General features: G+C 41.9%; 1 protein-coding gene across 2 annotated transcripts; it reads right to left on the reverse strand.

Annotated features, from left to right (window-relative positions):
• Positions 1 to 24: 24 nt before the first annotated feature.
• Positions 25 to 7,148, reverse strand: LOC108934936 (phospholipid scramblase 1-like). 2 transcript variants are annotated; one of them, XM_018753167.2, is made up of 10 exons: positions 7,082 to 7,148; positions 6,485 to 6,538; positions 5,834 to 5,881; positions 3,380 to 3,465; positions 2,878 to 2,920; positions 2,373 to 2,593; positions 1,523 to 1,684; positions 1,168 to 1,329; positions 769 to 822; positions 25 to 604 (listed from the first exon to the last, which is right to left on the reverse strand). In XM_018753167.2, the coding sequence occupies exons 2-9, from the start codon at positions 6,498 to 6,500 to the stop codon at positions 799 to 801; spliced, it is 762 nt and encodes a 253-aa protein (XP_018608683.1). In that variant the 5' UTR covers positions 6,501 to 6,538; positions 7,082 to 7,148; the 3' UTR covers positions 25 to 604; positions 769 to 798. The 2 variants fall into 2 exon arrangements, with proteins under 2 accessions (XP_018608683.1, XP_018608684.1); XM_018753168.2 differs by lacking the exon at positions 5,834 to 5,881.
• Between the last annotated feature and the right edge of the window lie 15,480 nt (positions 7,149 to 22,628).

The raw sequence follows: 22,628 nt of genomic DNA on the forward strand, positions 1-22,628 counted from the left end.
AAAATGAAAAACATGCAACTATTGCAATGGGATGCAATGGACTGGTATCCCATCCAGGGTGTGCCCTTGAGACAGCCTTGTCCCCTGTACCACTGGGATAGGGTCCGGACCGCCACGACATGACTTGGACAAATGGTTAATCATGGAGAGCAATAGTGGGTCAGTATGTTTTTACAACTGATTAATTCAATTTTCTTTTAGCTTTTTTTTTTTTAACATAAATCTTTGTAATTCACAGATGTGATTTGCTTTGATAACCTTTCTGCCAATGCATCCATGAAGTTATGGATTTTGCATAATAAAATTTCCACAGGAGCAAATTTGAGCATACTGTACATGTGGTTTTGTCTTCCACACTCCATGTATCTTTTCTTTCATGTATCTTGTTCTCTTTTCTTACCCATCAGAGCAATACAACACCCTTCTGTGCCAGAGAACGCAACCCAACATCTTCTCAAAATTGTAATATATGAATTCAATATTAAAATGAAATTTGTCCAAAATCTTTTGAAATTTAAAAAAAATGTGATGAGAGTTTAAAGGAAAATGTAAAAAAAATGTAAAGGAGCTTGGAACCATCAGGTCATATCTTGAATCTGCACTCCTAGGTGAAGAATAAAAACAGTTAAACCAAAAGGAATCAAAGAAAGTTATAATTACAAATAACACTGCATATCTTTACCAAATAATAAACTTAAAAACTTAACATACAGGTACCCTAGAGCACACATTGATGCCCTTTGTTTACATACAATGAAAACTACTCACGTTCAGCTGTGCATCCTGCTCATATCAGAATTAGAGCTCGAAGTACATAAAATCCTAAAACAAAAACATTGAGTTCTCACTTCCAAAGAATGCAGTCTCCATACAGCAATCTTTCTTCTGCACATGGTGACTATTTTATGCTATGCTAAATGAAGGCCTAAAATGCCAAGAACATTACAAATGATGCATGCCATGGATTCACATCTGGGACATTTAAGAATACATAGGAGCGTAGTAGTATAGAGTTTTAGCTCCACCGTGCTGTCCCTAAAACTGTAACATTAAATGTTATTTAACAGTGCTCTTTCTCATCTGATATTTATTTCAATTTGTTTCCGCATTAAATGCTAATTCTGTCCAAGTGACTCTTTCGAATGATATGGAACTTGCGTCACTCACAATGAGGAAGCAGGCACCAATCAACACTGCCTTAATCTTGACATCCAGGTCCATGGGGAATTGTATCCCAAAGTTGTCTGCATCAGAAAAACATTCCTGGGCCATCCCAGACCACTGTTTGGATATCTTGCCAATCACCGTCTTTTCATCAAGAGATGTCACCTGTGGTATATATTGGGTAAAGCCTGATTATGCACAGATTACTATTATGTATTATGTGGGCTTAGAAAAGTCATTTGCATGCTATAATTTCAGACAAGTTACCAAAATCAGTTTTTTTAACATATGTACACAATGGTACTGATGGAACACTCCAGATAAATGCATTCTCCTGTGGATACACAGATATGTATACCTCAAACGGCACGTCTGAGAAACATCTACAGGTACAGAACGGTCCTCTGATTTTCAGCAGAGGCTCCTTCCTTTCATTGTGGATTGTGAATTTTGGAAGATAAGGGTGCCATTCCTGAAGCACATATCCAATGGGGTTCCCTGGAGGGACTTGCACTTCCATCTTGAAAAAAACGTACAAAGAGAAAGAGACACGGCGGTCCACAAAAATGAGGACGTATGTCCATTAAATTATAATTTTTACATCATTCCTTTGTTATCATAATGCACATGTTGTGCTATTGTTATAAATTTTCAAGATTAAAACTGCAGGAGGTTTTAACCTACCAATGAAGTAATGTTATGTAAACTTTTTGAATTAGTTCAATGTGTGTTATTTTCCTATAAACTGTGACAAAGCACCAGTCATTCAAGTGCCGTTGATAATTTAGACAGAGTTGAGTATTAGATTGTTTTGTTTTATATTTCATAAATTATTAAATAAAGGGAAAACATATTACTTGGAAAAACGCATGTGTTCATTTATTTCCTCACTATTGCAAGTCCTCCTGGACAGACTGAACTTGAGAAAATGCCTTGGCTGACACCTTTTGTTTAACACAGGTCTACATTACAAGACAGCAAATCTAGGGAATATCAGACTGGGGACAGAAATTGCACCTTGCACCTCTGATGGCTACCTGTCCAATTTCTGATACATTTCATTGAGTATCTCCAACATTCAACATGTACTCTATGTATTTTCAAAATTTCTGCAAGAAAAATTAATGGTATCCAAGAAATTGTAACTGCATCAGAATTAGATGTTTGGATTGCCATAAACCTTCTGTATTTATTTAAATACCATTTACCTCCTGCAGGCAACAAGGGAAGCAGCAAGAGTCGCACTTCAGAGGACGCATCAACCTGATGATTTCACAGCGATAGTTGTCTATCACCTTGATGACGAATGGGCGGAGGGATCCACACCAGTTTCTGGTGCAACATTCAGTGTCCTCCAAGGCATAGAATACTGGCTGGCCCTGGCTGTTCTTCAGTTGGTACATGTTGTTGGACTCAAAACCTACCAGAACTTAGGAGGAAAAGGCAACATTGCTGAAAGGAACATCTATTTGCAGAAATACAAGTGATGTTTTCTCCACAGCAATTTTCTGAGTAGATAAGAAAAATGTAGATGAGACAAAAACAAATAAAATAAATAAATAAACCAAGTGATGTTCATATCTTCAAAAATTTGTAACTCAGATGTTCATAACATGAGGACTCAATGTATTTCATCAAAGCTTTTCTAAATTTCAATACACTACTTTAAGGTACCAACTTTGGGTAGCACTCTCTTGTGTTCTCCATTATTACCTTCCAATAGATCCACTTGTGCATTGACAATCAACTGGTCAATCTAGCAAAGTAAACACCCAGTTAGCGTATGTGACAAAAACAGTGGTTAATAATTTTCATTGTTCATTACTGATAACATCTTGCCTCCATACAAGGTCATGGCGGGTTAATCATGTTACATTTATTCATTTAGCGGGCATTTTTCTCCAAGGAAACGTACTGTGATTATTAACCAATCTCACTATATCCACTTGAAACACATCATTGGACTGCAGGAGGAAACCAGAGAACCCAAAGAAAACCCACTTAAATGATAAGACTACAGATTGAGCCAGATTCCAATCCACAGTTATGCAACTATTCTGTCCAAAATTTTCTGTTTTATAAACTGTTATAGTGTAGTTCTGCTGCTGTTCAATTATTATACAATTTTTACACTATCTTAACATAAAAATAATTATTTTACCATTTAATGAAACCTGGATGAGACACAACCTAAAAGTTCCAACATAACCCTCACCTGACTTAAGTACTGCAGGCCTGGGGAGTATGCTGGAGTTCCCGCAGTGGCCCACAGGGCTGCAGCTGCAGTAAGGGGCATCTGGTCTGTATGCAGTAAAATCAAAAACAAAAAGTTACAGAAATAATGTACACACACACACACACATTTTCAGAACCGCTTGTCCCATACGCGGTCGCGGGGAACCGGAGCCTACCCGGCAACACAGGGCGTAAGGCCGGAGAGGGAGGGGACACACCCAGGACGGGACGCCAGTCCATCGCAAGGCACCCCAAGCGGGACTTGAACCCCAGACCCACCGGAGAGCAGGACCTGGTCCAACCCACTGCGCCACTGCGCCCCCCCCCAGAAATAATATATTTATTATTATTTATTATAATCAGATGATGGTGAATTAGAATTAATTTGCAGAGTTTTCTCAGCAATGCCAGGACAAGCAACTGGGCATTTTTTCAAAACAATGTGCTTCTGGACACAGAACAGTCAGGTAGTTCTGTACATGTTCTTCACGATAGGAACATTTGAGTTGGGAATTTATGGAAACACAAACATTTTCCAGTTGATATATTTATTTTAACTTCTATTTTCTTCACTTTTCTTCTCTCTAAAACTTGTGTCTGTTGCAGAGCTAAATTAACTGTGTTTCCTCATTAGCCGGCAGTAAAATGCACTCCGATAGAGCAGGAACACAACAGCGGTCATTCCAGCCTTTACAGCTCCTTTTGCATTCTTCAGTGTAAAAGATGAATATGAAAAGTGTTTAACATATTAATGGAATTAATTAGTCAACAGCCAGAAATCGGTAGGAATTTTTTTAACTGTGAATTTTCGCCACTCGTCAAGTACTCTATAACGTCACAGTGAAACAAATTGTGACATTTTACTAAATTAAAAATTAAAACATACAATAACTGAACCTCTAATTTTTCATTCCCATGCTTTGGTATATCCAAATTGCCTCTGAAGAAACCAGAGATAGAGAAAACTGTGCATGAGACAACAAGCGCACCCACTTCATAAGTCTGGTTTCTAGGGAAGGGTGGAAGAAGAAAACTTGTTTTGAAATAAACTGATATCACATCTCAACCAGGATTTGCCCAAATGCATATTGGACGCTCAAGAATTTTGAGGAAGACTCCTTGAACCTTTGGAGCTCAATGCTACACGCTATTTTTGGAGCAGACCTAACACAGAACATCACATTGAGGACATAATCACTGCAATAAAGCATGGTGGTGGCAGCATCATGTTTTAGAGATGTCTCTGTGCTGCAGGAGCTGGAAAACTCACAAAGATAGATGGAAAAATTAAGCTAAATACAGAAATATCCTGAGTAAAAATGTGCTGCAATTTGCAGGAGCACTGGGATTTGGGAAATGATTCATCTTCCAACAAGACAAAGACCCAAAACGTACAGTAAAAGCTACACTGGAGTGACTTAAAACCAAAAAGGTCATTGTTCTGGAATGGCCCAGTCAAAGCCCAGACTTCAATCCAGCTGAACATCTCTGGAATGCCTTAAAAATTGTTGTTCAAAGACAGTCCCCATCCTATTTGATAGAGCTTGACCAATTTTCCCAACTCGAATGGACAAAAAATTCAGTTTTAAGATTTTTAATGCGATAGAGATGTACCCAGAGACATACAGGTGTAATTGCTCCCAAAGGTGGTACTACCAGGTATTAACTCTGAGGGGAATACTTATACATTTAATAATTTCCCAAATCTTATTTTTTATTAATTTAGTAAAATGTCTGGATTTCACACTTTGACATTATAGACTATTCTGTGTTGATCAGTAACAAATATTTTTAGTTAAATAATGGTTACATGCTCTAATACAATACAATGTGAAAAAGTAAATGGAAGGATGAATGCCTTTTTACAGGCACTGTATGTATTATCCAGCTCTTTTACTGATATGTTAAATGTGACTTTGGGGTTGTGAACAAACTGAAATATGGACAGACTCCTGGTCCCAATTCTATTTGTGATTTAATAACCAAGTACATTACATTTTAGAATCAAACCTTTTCTTTAATATGACGGTACCTGTGACAGCAGACTGATACAATTTTCACTTCCTGGAAACGGGCAACTACAGACTTGTGCATTTGAGACAGTTAAGGGAGAAGGAAGACAAAAATGAGTGGAATGGTAGTCTGCTATCTTTCACCCTTCCACTTGAAACCATTGCACTTATTTTTAATACTCGCAGATGCTGTACCTGTGTACATCAAACTAAAGAGTTAAATTTCACTTCTTCCTTTTTCACTAAATCCCAGATCATTGGCAAGACTATGTAAATTTGTTACATGTACCGAGGGACTTTGAAATTTATCGAGCGACCTCTCCGGACACCTGGTAGACTAAAGTTGGTATTCAATCCAGAACACTTGCTCGAGCATCTACCGAAGGACTTACAGTACATCTAGGAGTAAAATATTTAGTCACCAGATTCATTGAAGAAAGAGTCATCTTCACTTTTCCTTGTCGTTGTAGCTGAAATCAAAAGTCAAATACGTTCATGAACTCCTGACACTTAAAAGCGCAAACAGCAGAGAAAATGATAATTACCATAAAGTAGCCACAAAGGGAAAAAATGCAGCATAATTAATAAGGTTTCAAATCATATGTGTGGGTTTGTGGAGAAGCCTACATGTGGAGAGGTGTGCAAAGAAACCAGAGAAACTGGGGCTGCAGGTGCTGTAACACCTCAGGTGTACTAAAACTGACAAAGTGAGAATACCCTGTATAAATACTCGGTAAATCACTGTAAACTTTATTATCTGATAGCACATTGGACAAAGGAGGCCAAGGAATAAACAAGCACAACTGCATTCACATCTGGATCTGCTCATTTCGCAGACGGCTTTTCTCCAAAGCGACGTACATGATCTCACAGAGTGATGACACCATAGCGGGGGGAGGGGGAACAGCCGTTCCGAGGAATACGAAAGCGAAGCGCTCGCCCCACAAAACCCTCTTCTGGGTGGAGCAGTACGAACACGCTGCACCCAGTTCGCTTTTGGGGAAACGAAAGTGAAGTAGCATCACGTTTTACTGATGCAGAGCTGGAAGGATGCCTTCTCTTCTGTCCCTTACCTGTGAGCGCCATCATGTCACGTGGAGTCTGGAGACCCGCGCGCGTCTTCGTCCCTGATCGCAAAGCGAAGGAGCGACAGTTACGCGCCGAGCAGTACAGTACACCTATAGATTAGTACAGTGCAGCACTGATTGATGAGTTTCCGCAAAGTGACTCCCCAACACACCTGCATAACTTCAGGAGAGCAACTCTGAGGGTCAGTAGCTTCAACGGTACTATAGCTAGAGGTAGGACTCGAACCTGCAACCTAGGTGCAGAAACTGTAAGCGCGACACTACTACCAGCTGCCCGCACTCACGCGCAAAACGCTTTGCTCAGCATAACACGGAATGAACTTTAAAAAAAAAAACGGTTAGAATAAAAACTATTTATATTTAGGGAGAGAGCTAAAATATATACCTGCATTGATTGATACTTTCACATGTAATAAGCACAAATCATTCAAACAATATCTTATCTGCAATTATCTGAATTTATTTCAAATAGATTATTGCAGTCACTTTTTTTTTTGTTTATACCCTCGTATATATAATTATATGCAACAAAAGTAGTCATCGTGTGCTGAAGGAAGACACAAAGAGATGAAAATGTGTTACCTGTATGATGATGATGACACAGAACCGTTAAGAGAACAGCTCCAAGAGGTTATCACGTTTTCTTCACGTATTACGAAAGTAGTAAACATGGTACAGTACCCGCCTACTTTTCGTACATCAGGGGTGGGCCCTAAGGAAGTGGTTGACTTTCTTTTCTTTCAAATAACAGTTTCAGAAAAGAACTACCTGTCCTGCCCCCGTTTACTCCTCTTCTTCCTGCACTGGTCGTTTTTTGTCTAGTAGGATACTTGTTTTTCAACAACCGATAGGGCTCTATAATTCTAGACACAGAACTAGAAATACAGTAAACATTTTCTTTACATTATTTACACGAATTTACTTCACCCCCTGCGGTGGCGCAGTGGGTTGGACCGCAGTCCTGCTCTCCGGTGGGTCTGGGGTTCGAGTCCCGCTTGGGGTGCCTTGTGGCGGTCTGGCGTCCCGTCCTGGGTGTGTCCCCTTCCCCCTCCGGCCTTACGCCCTGTGTTGCCGGGTAGGCTCCGGTTCCCCGTGACCCCGTAAGGGACAAGCAGTTCTGAAAATGTGTGTGTGTGTGTGTGTGTGTGTACTTCACCCCCCCTTAGGACCTGATGTAAATTCATGTTAAGAGTTGGTGAACTGTCCAGTCCTTTACTCAGTGCTGTGTTCCGTTCTGATTGGTTCTAATGTTACTGATGCTCTGTCTGCCACTGGGGAATTCTGGGTGTTCAAGGGGTAATCCGTTAACCATTGTGGGGAGTAGGGGGGCTCAGAGTGACCTGAGGAAATGCTCCAGTCTTCAGGAGACTGTGTGTATTGTGTGTTGTGTCTGTCAAGGCTGTAATCATGAGCACTTTTTTTTTTGGGGTGGATGGTGTTTTTTTTCTCCCCCCCCCTCATTTCTTCTCCAAACTGTTTACTGTACTTATAAGTTATAGTTCTGTGTATAGAAATGTACAGTCATGCAGAAACCTTTATGTGTGTGGCATGGTGTAATGTGACAATTAACTGTGTTTAGAATCACGTGTTTGCATCCAAGTCTCTCCCTGTTGATGTGATGCACTTGTGACTCGTACGGTGTATTTTTCTCACTTTGGGCGACAGGAGCGTCAGCTGCTAAGGCTTTGCGCTGCTGTCACAGTGCCTGGGTGGTGCGGGAGAAGGTGGTTTTGATTCCCGCTCAGTCTGCGTGTAGTTTAGATGTTATCCCCCTGTCGGTGTGGGTTTCCTCCCACAGGCCAAAGACATACTGTACAGGTTCACCCATAGACTGAGAGTGTGTTCCACTGATGTATGGATGAGTGACCCGGTGTAAGTGGTGTATCCAGCAGTGTAAGTCACCTTGGTGAATAAGGTTTGTGGGCTGATTACACTACATAGTCGCTTTGGGGGGAAAAAAGCGTCGTCTGAATGAATCGATGTAAAAATTGCGGAAAGGTGTTCACCTCTTAAAAAAAAGAAAAAAAAAAAACCACGGACGCACTCTTTGTCAAACACCGCCATCCTGTGGTCATTATTGGAATAACAAGTACAATAGGAGTGAAAACCCTTATTTGTTCACTTAACTGCAAACTTCCCATAAGATTAATAATTAATGGAAACGCCTGATAATTTACGGCATTGCTTTGAGGATGGTGCATTTTTCGCATGTACACAAATCATACCATACAATTGACTAGCGTTCCATCCTTAGCCTCGTGGTTTCAGGATAGGCTTTGGACTACTATGACCCACACAATGTCTACAATCACTTGTCCCAAGCAGGGTTGCAGTGACCCAGAGCCTAACCCAGCAACACAGGGCTCTACAATTCTAGACATGGAACTACAAATACAGTAAACATTTTCATTACACTATTTACTTCCCCCCTCCTCCTTAGGACCTGATGTAAATTCATGTTAATAGTGAAGTGATGACTTGAGTGGAAGGAGACACACCGTGGACGGGACACCAGTCCACCACAAGGCACCCCAAGCAGGACTTGAACCCCAGACCCACCACACAGCAGGCCCCTGCCCACGCTGCTGAATTAGCAGGGGCAGCTGGTAGCATTGTGGTTAGACAACTGTTTTTGGACCCAAAGGTTGCAGGTTTGAACCTCACCTTTGGCTGTAGTAACTTTGAGCAAGGTGCTTACCCTGAATTGCTCCAGTAAAAATTACCCAGCTGTATAAATTGGTAACCTTAACATTGTAAGTTGCTTTGGAGAAAAGTATCAGCTAAATGAAGAAATGTAAATGTGCTGCACCCTGCTGTGGGTCTGGGCTGAGCAAATGATTACCAATAGTGAGTGAGCAAGCAAATCTTCCTCCATGAAGTGGTAAATTTTACCTGGGATAAGAGCACTGGTTGTACAAGAAAATATAACCATATTTATAAGAGTTTACATTACATTTACATTTATTCCTTTAGCAGATGCTTTTCTCCAAAGCAACGTACATCTCATAGAAAATACAATGTGTGCACTACAATAGGAGAAAGACAGACATAGTTGCAGACGTGTGATCCTTAAGTACAGTCAGTTTTCTTTCCACCATATGCACCAATGTTCATCACACGAGTAACTCCATGAAATTCAGAATATCAATGATTCCTGATCACCTTCTTACTAATGTTTTTTTTTTTTTTGGAGATAGATACATATAAACATTTACATACATTACAGCAGTAGCTGTGTAAAGGCTTATCTGGGCATAATCTTATAGTTATGTTACACGAACATTTACACCTTACATGAACTTAAGGGATCCTGAGCAAAGTGAGTTTGGAAGAGGTGAGATTTAAGAGCCTTTTTAAATGTGGACAGAGTTTCAGCAGTTCTGAGTGAGAGGGGGAGGTCGTTCCACCACAACAGAGGCAGAACCTTGGACCTCCGTGCTTTACCTTTCATGCTTGGGACCACCAAGCGGGCAAATGTGGAAGAGTGTAGCGGTCTGGTGGGGGTTTAACGGTTGATCAAGTCTTATAAATAGCTGGGAGCAGTCCTATTGATGCATTTGTAAGCAATAACCAGGGTCTTAAATTTGATCCACGCTGTGCAATAAGTGTTAAAACGGATAAACGTATGAGTAGTTCATTTTTCAAACCCAACATTTTAACAGTGTGAACACTTCAGGGAGTTTGACACATATTCAGTGGGCTCTGAACTTAACATGTTAACATGCAGATCACTGTGTACACAAAGCAAACTGGTCACTGATCATGAGTGCAGCTAAGCACTGGCAGGAGGTCTGCCGGAGACCATCTGGAGATGACCTGTGCACTGCGTGGACCATGCAGGGATGGAGCTCTGCAGTACCATTTACAGACAAAAGAGGCAGCAGCAGCCACACTTTGCAACATCCAGGTCCTCGGTTCTTGGAGGGTAGAAGTGCATGAGGCCAAGACTGTTCCCAGTCAATGCAGCTTCATTAGTGAAATCCAGTGTGCAGAAAAATCAATGGACTCCTCGGTACATGTGGCTCTACTGCTCATAAGGCTCACCGACCTGCTTAGCTTTAAGAGCTTCGGAACTATTGTTTTCAAGCTGGTTTTGGCATTTTCACAAAGACGCCCTGGTGTTTTGTGCTTTCGGAAAAGGTGTATTTGCCTGCTATTATATCATGATTTCAAAATCTATACACGTGATTCAAGGATAAAAGCAACTTTTCATATTTTTCCCCCAAATTGTTAAAATTCATGCAAGAACTCCAACGTTACATTTTTCAATAAGCAACATAAAAGTGTCAGCATTTTCTTAATGCTTGCGCACCACATCTAATTAAAAATATTTCTCCGATACAACAATGAATACTGCACACACACACACTACATATACACACAAATTCAAGCGTGGACACAATGACTCAAATAAAAATAAACCACATAGGGGAAAAACATATGTCTTCACTCATGGAAATTGCTGGGAACGACAGGACAAAGCTTATTAGGAGTGTTTTAAATAATAAATTATTCCCCAGAAGGCAATCATTGATTTTTCTGGAATGCTGTAATGAGAACAAATGAAGATTTCATTGCAGATGAGGCAGGCAAGTCAGATAAGGCTCTGGTGGCATAGTTAATTAATAAATGAATAATAACTTTATTCAGACTATACATGCATAATTTAGAATAAATCTGCCAATGTTTTCCTTTTCAAGAGAATTATTTATCATATGATGTGAAGAATTTTGAGTGCTGATATCACTCACAGAGAGACAATCAGACTGAAAAACCATAAACCTCCAAATAGTTACACAATTACTTAGGCTCGTTGTTTCCTTTCTATAATTGCATGACAGAGCTTGGTTAAAATCTTAGGAGTTCAGATCCATCTTAATTCCTCAGTACATTTTTAACATCTTTTTTGATGTGAATAACGACTGAATGACTGCTATCTATTCAACCTGATCAAGATACGCTTTCCAGCTACGCCTTGGTTATTGCACCTACATTTTGAAATATTTTGCTTCAGTAAAATATATTGATCACACTAGGCAATAAGGATGGGAGCCTTCTACTGCCCTTTAGATGCACAGATGTTCTTCCCTTTCTCGCTCCAAGATCAAAAGCAGTAAGTGACCAACCTTTAAATGAACCTTCCCACAGACCAGCTCTCCAAATACAGCCGGGGTGGCCTGCTGAAGGCCTGATCACTCAAATCCTCAAAGAGACACATCCCTCCACCCCCAAATCCCGCTCCCCACATGTGTGCCCCATGTCTTTTTCTCGCAGTGTGACCTCGGCTCCGGCCAACCTTTACAGTTAGAACCACGCCGGCGCAACCTCTGACCCACGGACTTAGCAGCAACTATTTTCGTAGAGAAAATACATCCCTTCGGCGTGGATGAGTGCACCAGAGGACACCAGGTGGCATAGCGGTTAAAGAACTGAACCTGGTTCCGAAAGGCTGGAGGTCAGTAACCTGCTACTTTATTACGCTGGTAGCAGTGCGGAAGCATATGTGCTTGCTTTTAATAAAGGTGTGTGCTGTGCAGCTAAGCGATGAGGCGGATGGGGCATGTGCACGTGCGAGGGAGCAGAGCGAAGACGCTGTCTTGCATTCATTCGGGTAATGTGGAGTTCAGCCCTAATGAGGCTGTTCCACACACCACGTAACGAGGGCCAAGGAGATGGATGGTGAAAAGCTTCAGTTGCTGCAGCTTCAGCACAAAATGACTACATTACCTGAGTGTTAGGGAAGCGCAGCGCTCGCTCGTAGCGCACTAATAATGCAGGCACGGGATTATCGCCCTTAGCATGAAGGATGCTTCGGCCGCCATGCCCACAATGAGGCGAGGACGCGCGTGGCGGCGGTGGGCAGCGGCTTTGAAATGGAAATGTGGGCTGGAAAATCAGCGTGGCGGTTCATTTCGATCGCGCGCCCAGCGCCGCCGCGTGCTGCCTCGTTCCCCGCTACTCTCCGTGTGTTTATCTGGGGCCCGACAGCGCGCGCCACACTGTCACCCGACGCCGGTTTCCACGGTGACTTCATAATTGTCTTGGCAGCAGTCCAGACGGCCCTGCGTCCCGCGGCACCGCTGGAGTCAGTCGAAACATGTATGAAATTAGAAAATGCATACATGTATGAGGGCAAAAGCACGGCTTCACGCGAGCCGCTTAAATTATTTTGTGATGATAAAGTTAAATTGTGTGCAGATAATGTGTCTGGTTTTTTTTTTTTTTTTCCATTTTGATGTAGGCCTGTATGTTGACACCCGCAAAAATGCAAAAATTGGAGCTTGATAGACCTGCGAGTGCATTCATATTTTATTTATTAATTGAGCTAACACTTTTCTCCAAAGCCATGCACAACAAGGTATCAGTTTCTACAGCTGCAGTAATTCAGAGTAAGTACCTTGATCAAGGGTACTACAGCAGGAGGCAGATTCGAAGCTGGGTCCTTTCGGTGCAAGGCATCAGCTCTAACCACTACGCCACCTGCTGCTCCGTGCCAGCCAATTTTACCAACAAAGCATTTTCGGCATTCGCGCAACTCAGTAATGTTGAGACAATTACCGTATTTCGAAAAACCGCTTCTTGTCATTAAAGAACAGTCCCAGGAAAGAAATTAGCCATCTGGAACTGTGCAACTTTGGGTGGCAGTTCATACGTGTGAGTAGATTACTTTGAAAAGGAGGTGTGGCACTTTACGGTGGCACTGGTCCTAGACCGAGCTCCACATGGGCACGACCTTCAGCTGAGCTCACTGTCCATAAACTGTGCTGCGGTATAACACTCCTACTGATTTTTTATATTGTATTGAATTCTGATGTATGTAATGTATTGAATACTGATTTTATATATTACACTTATTTGCACAAAAGGAGTGCTTTACAACCCATGATGATTTCATCTGTGCTCTCTTTAAATCATGCTTAAGACAAAACTAACAAGAGTGTTTAGATATCAGAGATGTCTGGGCTGGTATGCATTTCCTCGCAGCTATGCTTCATTTGCCCAAAGTGAATTGCAGTGCTAGACAGGCACCTTTACCATGCCGTACCTATTTATAGAGCAAGGTATTGACCAAAGGCAGTGCAGCGGGAGAGGACTGGAACTGTTAGGGAACAGTGTGACCCAACAGGCTATCTGCCGCCCCCACCCTAATTTTGGCTCGAGCTGCGCTGTCATCACCCGGCCCGACAAAGACCGCAGTTTCGAATCCACCGGCGGCAACCCCGCTCGGAGGAGGATCCCCAGTTCAAAGAGCCTCTGTGCCTCATCTGGACCCACGAGCCATCTGCACATCTCGCCTCATCTCTTAGCAGCACTTGGAAAAACAAAGGTGTTACTTTTCAAAGCTGCCTGCCCACCTCCTGCAGCTACGGTTCAACGAAGGTGGGAGGCTTCAGAGGCCGTGCCCTCCTCCGAGGCCGAAGCCTTCGGAGAACGCCTCCGCGGCCCCTCTAACGTGGGTTAGTGCCGGCCGAGGCCGGCCGCAGCTGAAGAAACCTTTCGAGACGCTCCTTTCCTGGTGCGTGTTAACTTCAGGGGCAAGAGGTGCACCGAGGGAGGCAGAAGCCCCAAACCCCCCTCCTCACCGCGCCTCGCGCCCCGCGCCCCCTATGCGCGATACCAGATGCCACCTGCAGGGGGCGCTGCAGGGCCACGTTATCCGAAATGCCCCGTTTTCTCCATTTTGCTCCGGTGCGAAACGCCGGCGCTTCGGCCCCACAAAATGAATGCGCCTTGTCTCTCTGGTTATGACTTGGAAGTTCTCACTACGGCTTCCCGGTTTTCCCCAACAGTTGATAATAAAACGAGGCAATATCGCATTTTTAACTATCCATCAGATGTATGGGTAAAAATGTAACATTAACAATGGCAATTGGCTCGATAATAGTATGAGAAACGGAGAATTATAATCTCCTATCACGATTCAAAGTATCCCCTTGGAAAATTGCTTCACTTTTCCCGAGCAATAAAACTTAATTGTCAGAATGAACGGCATGCTGGGAGGAGAGATTACTACTGTGATATCGTTATTAATGTCTATAATATTGCTACAACAACTGATAGTATCACGTAGTCGGCGCTCAGGGCTGCTTTCCAGATCGATATGAATGCTTTCGAAGTTACATTTTACATATTTATTAATAAAACTTTGCGAAATAATTATGTCGTGTGCGACTGAGCCAATCGAAATGAAGTGTTAGAGAACCACACGTAGTCTTAAATCTCGTTTAATGTCGCCATTTTTTTTTTTGCTGGATTTCAACATAATCGTCTTCGTGGGTGGGTGTGCGCGCGCATCTCTTTTCTGGCGTGAGACCGTCGAAAATCCAAACCGTTCAGTAATAAAGGAAATAACACGTCGGAAATGTTCTTAAATGTTTTATGATCTCATTTTCAAAAAAATTGTGTGACTTATTTTAAAACGAAGCAGTGGAAATAAATTCTACTAGCTCTTCCCTTTCCAGTCAAATAAAACACGATTAAATTCTAGCCATTCGTACCTACTACTGTACCAGAACTGGTAAATTGTGATTATTTTAAAAAAGAATTTTTGATTTGTTCCCTATAGCAAATTCTGTTCAGCAGAGAAACGGTTTACTATAACTCAGCAGAATAAAATGTATATTAAAAGCCACGTGTGGGTCTGTGTATCAACACAAAAAGTAAAATTTACACTAAAAATCTGTAATAATTGCACCATATTCACGTCATAAGAGCAAAATTTCCTCTAAGGCAGTAAAAAAGAGGTATTATTTAACCTATAATTCACCACATTTAAATTTAATTCAGAGACACCTGCAAAATATACGACTGTTTGCTACTATATACAGATGAATAAAGGTGCATTTCCAAGCCCAGTAGACAATCACATCTAGATTTAGATGTATATTATTAGGCTCTGTTTAAGATTTATGAGATCAAGAATTTCATTGGATGAAAATGCACAGTTAAAAAAAAAAATTGCATTTAAAAAGCCTTTTTCACCAGTACACGAAATCGTGGAGCTTGTTAGTTTTTGTGGTTCATTTATTGTTCTTTATACATCATTTTACGATGACACATCATTTTTGTTTTCATTTTTTCATGACCTGCTATTGATTTGCTTCGGTCACATAATGAGCGAATTTCAGTTAAACAATTGTGTACAGAGCTGAAATATGGCCCAGGCACACGGGAGCAACAGAGGTCAATGAATCACTGTATGTGACACTGAGCATCCATCTACTTCTGTTATTCTCTAATCCAGTGTATTTGGTCACACTGTAGACTTCTTTTGGTTGCTGGAATGGTTTCTAACTCGTGATGGATGTGACTGTCAGAAATGCCAAGGCCAATATGTGATCCTTGGTATAAGAGAACTTACTTATTTCAAAGCGGCGCCCATATATCATCCCTGCTTTTTGACCCCGCTTCCCTCTGTAATAACATTCTAAGACGGGACCACTGCTGCGCTCGTTCTCATATACATGTGTGGATTTTGAAATAGGCCGCAGCTTTCCTGAAGGCCCCATATCGTCTGTGTGTTACCGCCATACCAGAAGCACCATGGAAGCAAAGCCACAAATTTGTGCTCGAATTTCAGCTGAAGATCAGCTGTAGTAAACTGGGTCGGAGTGTACTGGCTTGAAACCCAGTCAGAAATCGAAAAATGTCCTCCGCAAACCATAGCATCAACAAGCCGTTCATCAGTTAAGAAGCAATAGACTGCTTTCTGCAAAGAGCCTGTTCAACAGTCACTTCCTGTTTCATGGCCACATGTGTAGCATCCATCTAAAGACTTCATTGTTGGGTACCCACTGCACCCATGGGGATCTGCTTTGTGCAGAAAGCATCAGATGGTGTCATCAGTAGTGTTGGAATGTGGACTGTATTGACATATACATTTACATTTGTTCATGTACCGGATGCTTCTCTCCAAAGCGACTTACATCTCAGAGAACAATAAGAATGCATTACATCAAGAGTGTATTGCATAACAAACTATGTACAGGTGGTCCCCGATTCACGATAGGGTTACGTTCCACGAAACCGATCGTAAGCCGAAAATATCGTAACTCAAAAATGCATTTAAAACACACCTCTAGACAGAGGAGACTGGGAGGTGCGGATCGCTGCCGCTGCCCAGCATCGCGAAAGAGTATCGCTGTGCATATCGCTTGCCCGGGAAAAAATCTAAATTCAAAATTCGAAGTACGGTTTCTTCCTTATGTCTTTCGCCAGCTCACCATCGTAAAGTTGAAAAATCGTAGTTTGAACCATCGTAAGTCGGGGACCACCTGCATATTATTCTTGGCACAATTACACACAAACACACAAATTTTCTGAATTGCATAATACAAGTGAGCGTTTTGTATTTCATTTATCCATGGCTGAATCGGTGTTCTCATTAAAAATGTATTTCAGTCTATTTTTTTAAAAAATGACATAAATGTCTCGTCTGACCCAGAACCAAACATCTTCTCAGTGTGGCTGAACATGCTGTTCCATTTCAGCCCAATCCAGATTTATATAATGTGTCCTACTGTTAAATCCCATATGGATAAGATATTGCAGACTTGCCAATAGCCAAAATGTTTCATTTTGAGCTGGAAAAGTGTATCAAGAGGGAATCCGCTAATCCCGTTATCTTCTGCAGGCCTGATGCGCTTGTTGGGATCAGTAACCTTGGAATTTGCCCTTGTCTCAATGCCACCCAGTGCTGCATCATTGCTGAAGATGCTCATAATGGTGTATCTGGAATAGGAACAGGAAATGTATGTCACGCATCCCATTGGCTCATCTGTTAAAATTGACCTCTTGCACCTCGAGGGTGAAAAATAAGGAGAAACGGAATATCTGCTTAGCCACTAGGGATGATCTTTTATTAATATTCTTCGCTGTTCTCTTGATACATTCGGTCTCTAGGGAGGAAAAAATATTCAATGTTGTGGAAAATGACTTCAATTAATAACTATAATATTAATCGTAATTACTTGGAACAAAAATCAAGCTGAGAACTCCCTTGATGGATACTGTTATAATTGCACATATTAAAGTGAGTTTTTTCTCTGGACTTCATATTGTACATGAAAACTCCATCTGCAGTTTTAAATCTAAGCTTGTCCAAGTGATTTTTTTTTTTTTTGTCACACACAATAAACATTTTTACATTCTGGTTATGTACAGTCAGGGTGGTTGAAGTGAAAATGTCTTGTTTATTGTGGATACATTGTGAAAGACTTGGCACAGGAGAACAGACAGGCTTTACTGTATGGGGGGACATGTAACTCAACAAAGATCCAGAGGATCTTGCTTCGGTGATCTTTCAGTCAGAAGTTCAAATATCCCAGAGAAGAGGATAGCTGATCTGAGGGTGACAGAGAGATGCATGTGGCCTGAGAGGAGATGAAGGAAATGAAAGAGTCCATTGAAGCAGCTGCATCTGGAAAGGTAATCAGTTAATACTTCCTGAGGAGTGTGAGATACTTCTTTGGCTCAGAGTTTAGCGGGCCTTCATTGCTGACCCTTATCTGCCAACCAGCATCCTGATTTATTGATCGGCAGCCCTCATTTCCCATTACTGATCAACTTATGCTTTTTCCCAAAGCAACTTAGTGTTAAGCTTACACTGGTTTGTCTATTTATACATGTGAGTAGTTTTTTGCTCTATCAATTCACAGTAAGTAGCTTGATCAAGGGTACTGCTGTAGGAGCTGAGATTCAAACCAAGGTCCTTTCAGCACAAGGCCAGGCTCTAACCACAAAGCTACACTACCACAGGTCCTTGTTTATATACATGTGACCTCCATTGATGTCCTTCACAGAACAACATCTTCCTAAACGCTCTCAACACACACTTGTTCTCCCCGTCAGTTCTGTAGCATGTTATTCCACTGTTATGAACACAACGCCAAAGGGCTTCCAAGACTTTTTTGGATGAATCCACACCATTACTTATGACCTGAGGGAGATGACTTTGCCGTACTAAGCGTCCATGAAAGTAAGTACTTAACATACATTAACAAACACACAAGCATCAGAGGAGGACTTGGCTCTCATCTACCGATCCTCATCCATTTGGCTCCGTTGTCTTATGCTGTCATTAAACTTCGTACACTGGAACCAACATTATCTCAGATAATGCCGTGCTGTACATCTTCACCATCGCTCATTGTATCCAAACATGTTCAGCGTTATCCATTGTATCAAAGTCTGCCTCCCATCAGTGGTAAGGAAGAATGAGAAACTAAGGGGGTGGAAGTGTGTGGGTGGGGGGGGGGGCCTTTTGACAGCAGGAAATGTCTGAAACCTGTTTTTCTAGGCCGGCGACTTCCATTAGTATATACTTCCTCTTTTTCTTGTCATGGAAAGAAAAAAAAAAAAATGGAAGAATAGGTTTTTATTTGCGAGATGTGGCTCGCCCCCCTTTAATCTTTCGCCTTGCCTTTTCAGCTCCGGCAGGTGCCCGCGCCCTGCTGGTGTGCCGAGAGGATGCCCCCCATGGAGAATTTTACTCAGCACGGAGGCGCGGCCGCCACGTGGCCTGATCAGCACTAAGTAGAACCTGTCACAGGAGTATTTGCATTAAGGCCTTTGCCAGGGCAACCAAAGATGCTGTGGGATGTCATTGTGGACCTCATAATAGTGACTGGGCCCTGCCTTTACTTGAGTGTCCTGGGGAGGGCCTCTCTATGACAACGTCCCCGGGGCCCCCCTGGGGGCAATTCTAATAATTTCATCTCCGGGGCTTATATCTCTTCACCCGAGCGTCGCAGCCAGGCATTGTTGCCGATTGGCTGCTTGCTCTAATCCCTTCCCAGCACGTTGCTTGTTAGCATAATCACAGGGAAGGTAGCAAAAAGATCTATTATGCTTCATTTTTTCAGTGTAGTTTATCAGATGAAAGAGAAGAGCTTATTTCATGCTCTAATCCAGCTGTCGCATGTTTCTTCAAACAAAATTGCCATCAAGCAAGAGCCTGTTTTTATTCTCAGTTGCATGATAAGGCGAAAGAGGTCCTATGATATTGCCTTCTAGATTCTGCGCGAGACAGCTGACTGTGCCTTTATGCGCCATTATCATGTCTTTCAAACTGCTGCGTTTCCTTAGTTCTCGTTTTAAAGGGTGGATTTTTTCAATTAAGCCCTTGAAAACAATTCTCCGGATGTGTTAAGCCTCCTGTACCAAAATGAGATAAGAGACATTACAACAGAAAGGAAGCCAAGTCGCAAGACAGTCGCGCGCAATGACACACGTTCCTCCGTAAAGCCTCCCTTGTGTTTACTTTCGCGAGGCCTACCTGTAAACACATCCACGCGATCGCAACAAAGGACAGGGAAAATGACAGAAAAGGAACTGCAAATTTAACGCTGGCACTATCATTTTATCCACTTGTTTTTTTGATTTGCTGAAAGCAGCAGTCTTTTTGTAAATATGATTTTCACTATGCAAGGGTAGTTAGGATAGTTGCATAAATTCAGCCCGAATGGTACCAGTCAGCCACACAAATGATCTTCGTATCTGTATAGAATTTAGAGAAATACTTATGGTCTATCATGGCAGCAGAAGAAGCAGAACCACGGTGCTGGGGACATTAAGAAGCACACCTTCCAAGTGCTACAAATGAGATTCATCATCTGATGAGATGGAAAACTTTCACTGTTAGCACCCAGCCCCGGAGCTGAACCTCTCCACCAGCCTGAGGGTACGGACTCACGCTGACCTAGAAGGGCAAAGGAAACATATGTTCCAACAGTCCACTTCAGCTAGTCAGCCTGCGGGGGGCCTGCTGGCGCTCAGGGATGACCGGGAGGCCGACTGGGGCAGTAGGACATCGGAGGTGGGAGATGTCTTTACAGCAGGAGCAGGAGGACAAACCCCTAATGCACCTATTTGTGAGGTCTTGAGTGGGACTTAGTGATGGCTGTTTGACACGGTTATTTTTATTTATGTTTTTATTAGTTCCCACAATAATATTCATGAAATATGAATATTTACTACTGAAGGAGAACAGTTAAATTTTTATACTTCTACAAAGCTGAGAACTCCACAAGCACAAATTACCATAGTGCAGTATGTACCAGAGGTGGTGCAGAAACCTTTGCCACATGCATTAGGAGAGTAAATGTGTTATTTTTTTTTTTTTTTAATTTTATAGGGGAAATTCTGAATGCTCATGGTCGATAGAATTTTTCACCCCTACCAATGTGGCATAACTTCAACACCGTTTTCATGCTGTTTTTATAGATTTTCTCCCTCCTGCATTTAAAACACGCCTCTGGACCTCATTACTGGTCTGGTATTTGAGCCGTTTCATAGGAGGGAGCGTCTGAGCCCGAACGCGAACCATGCCGCGGGATCAGGACGGATGGAAATGTTTTGTTTACCAGCACGTTAAGGTTAAAAGCAGAGAAGAAAGAGAAAGCCGTGACCTTCTGTGGGAACAGTGGCGGTGGCGGTTGGAAAGAAGGAAGGCCTCCGTGAAGGTACAGCCACAAAGTGCAAACAGGATGAACCTCATGGCAGGGGGCCCCACATTTATTTACTTTGCCCCCCAGCTGTTGAAGGGGTGTGGGGCTGATGGTGGGGATGTCAGGGGCCACATGCCAGACTCCCCAGGCAGAAAGCTTGGCCCTTTTCTGTGCATCCCCAAGCGTCGCGGAGCTCTGTGTTGCCTGAGGGTGTAAGGCTTTGCTCCAGCCCACGCGATTGTTTCTGCTCTATATGTAGGCTTTACATCCTACACCCTACAGAGCCTCAATTCACCGTACTGCTATACTCTACTTTACATCTCCACCCCACTCCTTTTGCCTCACCCACAACCGGGATACCCCACTCTGATACTCCACCCTACTCTGATGCTCCATCCTACTCCACCTGATGCCAAACCCTACTGTACTTCTCTCAGATTCTGCTGTCCTACCCATTACTGCACAGCTCCACTGTACTCCTACACTCCCTTTTACTTTTCCACCAGATTCTGCAGCACCACCCACGACTGCAATACCAGCCCTAATGTTCCACAGTACTGTTCCCTGTTGTACTGACCTACCATTTACTGCCCAACCCCAGTATACTGCTACATTTACTACTGTACCACCCAATTTTACTTCTCCACCCCACTCTGCCAACCTACCCACTACTGGAATACTTCAATCTGAAGTTCCACCACACTCTACTGCCCCTTTCACCCATGTCCCACTGCACTTTATGCTCCAGCTAATCTTACGTATTCACTGCAGTCTAGTTCTACATTCTGAGTGTTTTTTTACTCAAATTTAATCTAAAGCAGCCCCAGTCTGCTCAATGTAATCTAAAAATTATGATTCCATGGTATTCTCGTTCTGGTTCTTGTTGTTCAACAGCACTGCAAATCTCATTACATCTTACAAGAAGAATAATGTACCACTAACAGTAACAGGAAAGATCTATTACTAACTGTTTTATTGCAAGCTAACTCACTATTCTTAATTATTTATCTTATTCAGGGTCAAAATTACCATTTTTTTCTTCTTCTTCTTCTTCTTCTTCTTCTTCTTCTTCTTCTTCTTCTTCTTCTTCTCATTATTATTATTATTATTATTATTAACTATACTATTAGTTAATGTTATTAAGTATTTTGTTTGTTATACTTAATAAAAATTTTTAACTCCTTTTAAAAGTTTTTGCAAAGCTGGAGCATTTTCATAAGACCAAGCCACTTTTTGCTTCTGCTTGTAACACAAGTTTTCTGATGAGCCGAGAAATGAGAATTTAAATGGACATTTAACTGCAGAACACTATTTGGGTGGCACAATTATACACATCAGTTAAAAAAAAAAAAAACTCTCATTGTGACATGCATTAAATTTTAATCCTAAATAAATATAACATCATAATTTGATTTGAGACAATTTCATAAGTACATGTAAAACCACCTGATAAATTATGCATTGCTGTAACTTTAGTGCATAAATACGGTGGCAATTAAAAGCAGGATTGCAGAAAAAAATTGCTCAGCATTTTTTAAGATGTTAATTATTCAAATGAAAGAGATTGCTGAACTGTACCTGCCCTGTGTTCTCTGTCATCCTGGTGATTAATACGACCATATTACCATGGTAATCCCATTGATACTGTGAAGCAACAGTATGATTTATTTATTTTTGCAATT

This window comes from Scleropages formosus, chromosome 3 (assembly GCF_900964775.1).
Source record: "Scleropages formosus chromosome 3, fSclFor1.1, whole genome shotgun sequence".
In the NCBI taxonomy this organism is placed as follows: domain Eukaryota; kingdom Metazoa; phylum Chordata; class Actinopteri; order Osteoglossiformes; family Osteoglossidae; genus Scleropages; species Scleropages formosus.

What these genes read in the sequence shown, in the direction of transcription:
- LOC108934936 (XM_018753167.2), bottom strand. An exon ending in GCCTGCAGTACTTAAGTCAG is followed by an intron (nt 2,921 to 3,379) that starts GTGAGGGTTATG and finishes TTACTTTGCTAG; the next exon opens with ATTGACCAGTTGATTGTCAA. An exon ending in TCCCTTGTTGCCTGCAGGAG is followed by an intron (nt 1,685 to 2,372) that starts GTAAATGGTATT and finishes GTTTTTTTCAAG; the next exon opens with ATGGAAGTGCAAGTCCCTCC.